The sequence below is a fragment of the Myotis brandtii genome, unplaced genomic scaffold (assembly GCF_000412655.1).
Source record: "Myotis brandtii unplaced genomic scaffold, ASM41265v1 scaffold216, whole genome shotgun sequence".
NCBI classification, from domain to species: Eukaryota; Metazoa; Chordata; class Mammalia; order Chiroptera; family Vespertilionidae; genus Myotis; species Myotis brandtii.
In genome coordinates this window covers 1,468,638-1,478,320 of record NW_005358092.1, presented here as the reverse complement: position 1 = coordinate 1,478,320, position 9,683 = coordinate 1,468,638, and the positions used below count along the sequence as shown (strand labels likewise).

At 39.0% G+C, this 9,683-nt stretch overlaps 1 protein-coding gene across 1 annotated transcript in view; it reads right to left on the bottom strand.

Moving 5' to 3' along the window:
- Positions 1–6,567: 6,567 nt before the first annotated feature.
- Positions 6,568–9,683, bottom strand: part of AMER2 (APC membrane recruitment protein 2) — a 12,714-nt gene continuing 9,598 nt past the window's right edge. The window contains exon 4 of the mRNA XM_014539399.1: positions 6,568–9,678. Coding sequence (XP_014394885.1) covers positions 8,608–9,678 — 1,071 coding nt within the window. The 3' untranslated portion in view covers positions 6,568–8,607. The remainder of the gene's footprint in view (positions 9,679–9,683) is intronic.

Below are 9,683 nucleotides of genomic sequence, written 5' to 3'. Positions count from 1 at the left end.
ATTAAAGCAAGATTGGGTTCAGTTATTTCTGAGGTTCCTTCCATGTTAGTTCTAGGAAAAGAGAAGAGGAAGGAAGATGAAGGGGCTGGGAGAATGGGGGAGAGGTAGCAGAATAATAGGAGAGGTTTTGTGGGTTTCCTATCTCACTATTTGTGGTTCTACTAATGTATATTTATTGAAATTATTTACTGTACTAATTAAATCTCCCTTTGGACATCTATCCTCATTATGTCCTACAGATAAATATAAATTTTGTTGATGTTTAAGAGCAATGTAAGCAACTGCAGTGGGAACAAGCCTATTTTTTTTATTTTTTTAATCTTTATTGTTGAAAGTATTACAGATGTCCCCTTCCCCCCGACATTGTCTCCCTCCATCCTGCTCCCACCCCCTTTCCAAGCCTTCCCCACACTGTGGTCTGTCCGTGAGCTATGTATATATGCATATAAGTTATTTGGTTAATCCCTTCCCACCTCCTTTCCCTCTGAAATATGCCAGTCTGTTGCATGCTTCAATGTCTCTGGATATATTTGTGAACAAGCCTATTTTAAGGGAGGTATACCTCAAAATAATTTATGTGGTCTTCAATTCGGATTTTTCAAACATAAAAAGCCACAACCTCATTATTCTTCACACTGAGTTTCAACATACTATAGATTTTGAAGTATTATACATATGAAGTAAAAAGATACCCCCAAAACCAAAATCAAATGAAAAATAGAAAACAACCCCTTGGAAAGACTCCCACTGGCTGCTCCCTGACAGTCACGGGCAGCTTAGCCAGCCTCACGCAGGATTATAAGGAATGGAACATTTTCTGAGTAAAAGGCTCAGAAACCAGATCAGAGTCAGAATAATGAACATGCTTTTCAAAAGGCAACTGCCCAAACCCAACAATACTTTTTCACTTGTTTACAAAGTGTGGAAAGAAATATGGTCTTTCCTCCCATTGGTCTTTCCTCCAATCACACACCTCACATCACATCACATCACATCACATCACATTGTCATCACCACCATCATTAGTATAAATTCTAAATATCAAAAAGGCTGTAAATAAAATTCATTCTGAAAAAGAATAACAACAAATAGAATTCACTTTAAATGTAAAGAAGCAACAAAATTTATTGACTGAATTAAACACAACAGGTAAAATGGCAGTGTAGTATTTTCATTTTAGGATGTTTGAATGAGACAAGAAAAGTGCTATTAGTCCAAGCTTCTTACATTCATTAAAAGAGTGACTATCAAAAACAGAAACATGCACAATGATACATATGCACAAAATGGAATTATATCAACAAATATACAAAATACTCAAAATAAAATATTTACAAGTTTAAAAATATAAACATTGGTTCATTTATCCCATTAAATCATTGGAATGGAGAAAGGAGAAAAGACTCTACTGCTATTTAGAATCTTTTTTTAAAACAAGTTTTAAAAACAGAGTAATTCTAGGAGACAATGTTGGATGTTGAGGGGAATTTAACATTCTATTATAAAAATAATATCTATAAACCTACTAACAATTTTTCCTCCTGTGCACAAAAATAATATAGCCAAAAGCTTGTCTTCAAAGACATGCCTGACTTTTGGGAAAACTAATTATAGAATGGAGTTTCTCATTTGGGTTTTCTTTGTCATTATTTTCAAATAACCTGCAATTCCCCATATTACATTGAGCTATTTCACATAAACAAGTTGGACAAAACCTGAAGTTAGCAATGAGCCTGGTAGATAGCTGGAGTCAAGTAAAAATGACAGGAATTTACCTTGCCTATAACATTAAAACCATTTCCCTGATATTCTTTATAAAACTACCACTATCAATCAGATCATCTATGTTCAGTTAAATTTACCCTGGGAGCAATAAAAACCTTAAGTATTGGGTTGTTAACTTTCTCCTCCTTTATTTAAAAATAATTGTGTAGTTGGGGGAGGAGGGTGGTAATTCCTATAGGCTATCTAGAGCCATTTCATGACATGTTAACGAGTATTTACTGTGTGTCTACACTATGCCCATCTGCAATTTGACCAGATATTTTTAGTATTTCTGTTTGAGTTTATTAAATGATCCATGTGTGTATCTGAGCAAGTTAAATGTCTCTAATAACAAGTAACCTGAGTTCTATTTTGTTTAAAAAAATGTTATCTTCTCCCATGAAGCAGAAACTCTACCAAATTATTAAATAATTTCCAAAAATTACCCCAGTTCACTACACAATAGAATAACCAACCACCTGTTACTGAAATCTTCCACTGCATCTCATTAAAATGAGGTCTATTTTTTTTTACCAAGTGTAGGTAGCCCTTATATTAGTAAAATAACCTCATTGATTATCACTGTGATGCAATTTCAAACAAATTTTCCCTAAATACTGAGAGTGGCATCTTAATAGAATCAGAGCAGAAGAAAACTCAGGTTGCAACCTGCCAGGTTCACTACTGAAATTATTTTTTGCTTTATTATTGACAAAGCAATTATATCATAACAGCTGTATGTAGGTCTGCTAGTATGTAACTCTAATTGGTGAATATAATCCAAAAGTAGGCTAGCCCAGGTGTGAAAAAACCTGATGGCTGCATGTATACAGCCATCAAGTAATTTTTTTTTAAATAACAAGTTCACTTTTAGCTAAAACAGACATTATTTTAATGGTATCAACAATCATAAATATCTGGCTTGGCTCTTGCAGTTCAGAACTTTGCTCAGTTTCTTACTTAAGTTATACAAAAACTGAATCATGTGAATAAAAAAAGATTTATAATTAAAGCATGAGCTATAGAGTTAGATTTCTGGTTCAGATCCTGCCCACTACCTATTACGTGGGTGACGTGAACAAGATATTTCACCTTTGTGAGCATGGTTTTCTTCCTCTGTAGAATGGAGCCAATACTCACTTGCCTGTTTCTTGTGAGCACTGGAGATCACAATGGGAAGAAAAGCACAGAGCACCATCCCAGCACAGTATGTTAGTTATTTTAATATAAAATGTTCAAGTTCACAGTGATGGAAAATAAATATGCAATATTTATTAATTAAATGAATGAATCAGAAAATATAGGCTAGGATTCAATGGCTGTAGACAGAAGGTAGGATGCACTACTTTTGAAAAAGCCAGTTTATCTCTGAAGTTCAGAATTTTATCAAGGGATTATCCAGCTAGTTATTATCTAAACAGAGAACATTCAGAACAAATGAAACATGCTTGGAATGACTGACATCCTGTCAGGGAAGAAGTGTCACCATGACAACAGAAAAGATTTCTGTCCATACTTCTGTCCAGGAGAGGATATCTCCAAAGGAAGACAGACTGCACCACGGGGCAGGTTTCCCTATCAGTGACCTGAGCACCATCATCTCAGACACAAAACCAATTTCCAGCCTCTTGACATGGGTTAGCTTTTTTCCTATTGAAAGTAAGTTGGTAATGACACTAAGCAGTTCTCAGCTCTGGTATTATCATAAATCACTAAAGAATTTAGATCCCTGTCCCAGAGACTAGAAGAAATTGGGGGAGGGGAGATGGACTGGGATAGAAACAAACAAAAAGGATGAACTAAAGATCTCATATAAGGGAGATAATATTACCTAACCTATATGGCTCTTAAGAGGCCTAAATAATGACTTTTAAAGCTCCTAGCGGTCACTGGCACTCAGTAAGTACTCAACAACTGTTAATCATTGTTGTAACTACTATGTGGCTTAATCCATACCACCCTTGTTCAACCGCACCCCATTCTGCTCCACCCCACCAACTATAGGCAACAAATACAAAAAAAGAAAATTAAAAAAATGTTAAACCAAAATAAAGGCATTTTTAATGGATATGTCCAATTACAGTATAGTTACGTGTGAATTCCAATGGATTTTTATTAAGTATTTGCTGCAGTATATGCCCATGAATATGTGTTGCATTGAATTAAAGTAAATATCCATCATAAAATATGCCCAGTTTCAGGCTTTGTGACTATTTTAATCTTTCCTTTTTCAGTTCGAGAAGAAACTCCCTTCCATAATCATCGAACTACCATTCTGAGTCACTCCTTAAAAACATTATCTGCAATGAGATAATAATATTCCATTTACATGGTTATCGTTGCAACAAACTATCTCCTTTAAACCATTATCACAGTGAAAAGACTTTGAGAAGCAATCCATGGCAGCCATCAGAAAATCTTCAGAGCAGGAAGGGGTAGCAGAATCAATGACTGCCCTGGGGAGGGACCACATTTGCATATCACCTGACAATGTTACATTGCTTTTTTGTATGAAGGAAAATGTTTGCTTCTTATTGCCCACACTGGCTATATTAAAATACCAGTCTCACCCTAGCTGGTTTGACTCAGTGGCTAGAGCATTGGCCTGTGGACTGAAGGGTCCCTATTTCATTCCCGTCAAGGGCACATGCCTGGGATGCGGGCTCCACCCCCAGTAGGAAGTGTGCAGGAGGCAGCCAGCCAGTCAATGAATCTCTCTTATCATAGATGTTTCTATCTCTCTCTCCCTCTCCCTTCCTCTCTGAAATCAATATATATATTTTAAACAATAGTCTGCCATACTAGCCTTTTGGTTTCAAACCGTTTCATAAATTTTTTCATGTAACGAATTGAAAATCCCTAAATAAGAACTGTTATTCACACCTTGGTCTGCCTGGAGAAGGGTAAGGGAAACAGGATTAGACTGAAGTATTTGGGTGCCTCCTCTCATTTCATCCAGGAACTTTGAATTGGCCATCCTCAATGGTGATAGGAGGTGACTGTGATGTTTTTTCTTCCTTATTTTTAAGAGTATAACAATTCCTAAATTAACTTCATGACAATAAGGGTAGCAAAGTATATGTGAATGTACTAGAACATGTCTCAGTAGCAGTCAAGCACAGGGGCCAAGTCCAGATAATCATCATCAGGAGAGAAATCTAGAATAACTAAACCCAGGAAATGAGTTCCACAACGCAAATGTCAAAAGGCGCTAAATAATGAGAAAGATCCCATTACTGTTATCTGAGGGCATGAAGCAAACATGATGGAAACAAAGGGAGAAGACAGAAAGTTCCATTACTCAACCTCTCCCTACAAAGTTAAAGATAAAGAGTCTCTGAAAATTAATCTAAGATATCAATAATGAAAACTCTTAGAAAGTTCAAAGAGATCTTGATATCTAATATATCCTTTTACCTTGATAACTATGTGGGGAAAGGGCTATTTGAATTTTCATTTAAATGCAAATACTTGAAAACTAGTTCTGCAATTAATTAGTAAACCCTTTAAACTCAATAAGTTGTCACCTTCATAGATGTTAAACACTTTGTATTTAAGTAGGCAGATAATTTGTGGGAAAGGTATCCAAAAAAAATCCTTAATGTCCTATATTCCATTGTTGTTGTTAGATGAAATAATAAAGATCTACTTTCTCTTGTAATTATTCAAAATGCTGCAGTAAAATTTCTCCTTATTGGTGCTAATGGGAGAATAAAAGCATCAACCACCAATAGCACCACGAACAGTGGTTCAAGTAACGTCTGTGTAATGTAGATACCAAAATCAGGCCGTCTTTGTGCAGAGCTATTACACTGACCAATAAATTCAGAGCCAACAATTGATTTGACTTTTTGTTTTCTAATTTGGCTAGCTCTTTCACCACAGGGACTTAGTCAACCAAGCATCTCAGAATCATACTAGGGAAAGGTGTCATCAGCCCATATCCAATCCTTTCCTTTAAAAAAAATCAGGAAATATGGCCAAATTAGACAATGCATTAATAATCATTGAAATGGAAATCTGTTAAAATTCTTTTTAAAAGTCCACTCTCTATGAACATGAATGGATAAAAGTAGCCCTTGGCACCAAACAAACAAAAACACAAACAAACAGCTCTGACCCCTTGTCTACGGTTGGAAAAGGTTAAGAACACACTCTTCCTACACTGGTCCTGATTTCCCATCAAGTGACTGAAGGCATTTAATTCATTGCCTGAATCCTTCATTTGACTGGTGTACGTGGAATTCTTAAAGATATAGAGAAAAAATGGAAAAAAGAGTAGAAAACATGTTTTCAATCTTGTATAAATGGTTAATGGACAGGTCAGAGGAAATACACTTTGCTGCCATTTTCCTTTACTTATATAAAGAAGACACAGAATAGCAGTGTAAATACAGAAATAAGCCCCAAATCTGTGAAAGTAAAAATAGTTTGTTCCAGTGCTTACAAAATAAATAGATAGATTGCCTTTACTATTACAGTATTCTCATCAATACTTCAGGTACTCCCAACTTTCCTGTACAACTGAACAAATGAACAATCATAACTTTGCCATGGATTCTCACTGAAGAAATATAATCCTTGCAAGAAAATTCACAGAAAGAAAATAAAGATGCTTCAATTTACAGTTAGGAATAAAATTTATGTTCTTTCCATTCACTAGGGGAAAATGAATGTTTTTTGAGCCTAAATAGTACTATCAGCATTAAGTCAAATTTAAATTCATTTCTCAAGACAGAAAACATTTCAAATACTTCAACTTCCAATTTTACAGTCGATGCCTTTGTCTGTTAGTTTGTGCACAGTTGAGTGCATTAGCACGTGTGAGTGTGAGTTGCTTTATGAATTCCTAATGATGTATTCAGAGTTCTTAAGGCTATGCCTGAGTATAGGACCTCATCTATAGCACAAGAAAATGAAACATTACTTTGAAATAACACTAAGAATCTGACACAATGCAATAAAAGCCAGTAATCTAACAAAAAATTTGGCAAATCTCTACCACCTCTTCTAACCAAATCACTGCAGATGTAAAATGGAGATTTTAAAACTGCCTCAAATTTGTTTTCCTTTGATGACTATTTATTTTGTTACTTCATTCATATTATTCAAATAGGCTTTCGTATACTTATCTTATTCTTTCCTTTACACAAAACAAACTTAAAAAACATGTAATATCAGTTCATTACTTAGGCAATCTCTGGAAAAACGAAAGTTATATAGAAGTGTTGATGTCATTTACATGTGTAGTTTCCCTTGAATATGTCTATCTTCCTGACACCGTGAGTCACTTCCTAGCAGAAACTCTGGTCTCTTGATTAAACGCTCTGAAGTGCATTTCAGACACTGTTGTAGAATCATTAGACCCTAACAGCATTCTAGGAACTGCTTCAGTTTATAATTCAAACTACCGAGGCATATGGGAACCCTTTCTGAAATAAATATTTCATCTCAAATAATAGAGAATGTACACAAAGTAAGCCACTTTTCAAAAAATCTTGGCATAAAGTGTTTATGATATATACGCTTGCCAGTGTTATATTCTGAACATAACCTGTCTCAGTCTTAAGTCTATAAAGCAGAAGTCTAATGATATGAAAAACTATATTTTTCTATTGTTGTTTGTTGTGTGTTCCTCACTTTAGAATCCCCATATTGAGGGACGGTTGAATCCAAAATTTTTTATAACAAAGGTAAAATCTCTGAAAAATCAAGATTTTGTGTAAGAAACAGACTCTTACCAAGACAAGGCAGAACCAATGCTCTGGAACAGCAACACAATAGTTTTGTTTGTTTGTTTGTGCACTGAAAGCCAGAGAACCCATATAAAACAAAAACAGAATTGCTGCAGGTTACGGCACATAAAAGAATATCAATGGTTTGGGGACAGTTACCATATTTAGCTATAAAACCAGGTTTTAAACTTGAGGTTACGAACAGATTATAAAATGTTAACAGCTGGATAAACGGTAAAATATGCATTATCTACACATGAAAAGTGACAGTTTATAAATGCTGCAATGTTGGGTCTGTTGGCATGGAACGAAATCTTTCCCCAGTCCTGATTTCTGCGTGGGGTGGGAAAACAACAAAAAGGAAAAAACCTGCTCTGCTGAGCATTTTTCTCCCCAAACAGATGATCAAACCAAAACTCTTCTTTCTTTGACCCAGTGGCAGATATTTACCTATTTGCATACCTAGCAACTGAAACTAGGAAAATTTTCTGCCAATCAATGATGCCCTCTGCTCATCAGGTAATACCTGTTCTGGTTGTTTTGGGGTGTTTTTTTCTTCCCAGCTTCCTAGGTGTTTTCCATACAGCAAAGGGTCTTCCCTGCCCGCCCCCCACCCCACCCCCTGGAAGGGGAAGAGGAAGGGGAAGGGGAAGGGGAAGGGGAAGGGGAAGGGAAGGATCATGGAAGAGGAGGACTCTTCTGGTTCTTGCAGTGGCTCCTCCAGACCTCTGGACCCTGGCATGGCCAAACATCATGGCCTGACACTTACTTCGGTTTGGTTAGGTCCTCTTTCTGAAAAGGCAAGTAAAGATGACTTCCAAGTATTCAGTGCATTAAAGAAAAAAGACAGAAAACATATTTTTAAAAAGAAAAAAAAAGTGCTGAAAATAATTCCCAGGGACTTATCTTGGGGAGGAGACTCCCATGTGCAGTGTGGATCCCCTCTCTAGTGTCTCCTGCCCCAGCGGGGACAAAGACCCTCGTCCAGGCTCTGTAGCAGAGACGGTCCTCAAAGCCTTTCTTTAGGAAAAGCAAAACTTATTTCAGTGGTTACCAGGGAAAGTTGTATTCCTTGACATGTGGTCCATCCATCTTGGCCTCAGAGACCTCACAACTTTTTGGCACTGTCGTGGCAGGCCGCTGCCCGGATGGTGGTCCCAGCCAAGCCTCGGTTGCTGACCCTGCGGACGAGCACTTTGGACACTGGGATTTTTGTTCTGGGCACCTCGCTCCTGGCTGGTTGCTGGTGCACCACGGGATGGCTGGACGGAAGGTTGGCGAGGTGCTTGACGCTGATGGGGATTTTAGAGTCCTTCAGCAAACTGCCTGGTGTTCGCAGTGGACAGGTGATGGTGCCTGGGGACACGGGCTTTAACCTAGACACACAGGACGCCTCCTCGTTGGCAGGAAGGGCTGCCGGGCTTCCATCCGGATCCGCGTAGAGATCGTAGAGCGCATCGCCGCTGTAGCTATCCCTGGAGATGCCCGCCTTCTTCCCGCTGCCCGTGCCGTCTTCCTCGGGGCCTGGGGTGGTGGAATCCCAGTAGCCCTCGTCACTGTTGGGGACGCCTTCTTGCTGCTCCTTCTGCAGGTGCTTGGGCTCCTCCTTGGGCTGCGACTCAATGGGAATGCGGTTGAGCCTCCTGCGCTTGACCGAGGACACGTCCTTGGCCACTTCGACCCCCCGGGTGTCTTTGGAGGTCTCGGGAGCCCCCTTGGCGTCCAGTGCTGAGGCGGCCTTAGCCAGTCCCTCGGGGGGCCCTTGTCCTTGGTCCTCAGTCTGGGAGAGCATGTCCCAGAATTCCTGCAGATAGGTGTCATCCACCCCATCCGGGCTCGCCATCTCCTCCCCGCCTCCTTGGTAGGCCACCACGCTGGGGTTCTTTTTAGACACACCTGGCTTGCCTGTCCCCGGGGCATGCTTGTCACAGCTGGGCCCTGCCTCGTCCTCTTGGTCTGCAATAATATCTCCACAGCCTGTAAGAGAGTCAAAGCTTTTCAGTGAAGTCACGTCAGAAAACATCAAACAAATACGATCGGTCGATGGGTCTGAGGGCGGATCAACAGAGGAAGGGTCAGGGACGGCAGACGCCCGGCCGCTGCCACAGTCGGAGTCGACAAGGGGGACGGTCTTTATCGGAACGTCACCTGTCCTGGAGGTATCCTCGGCCGTCCGCACCTGCC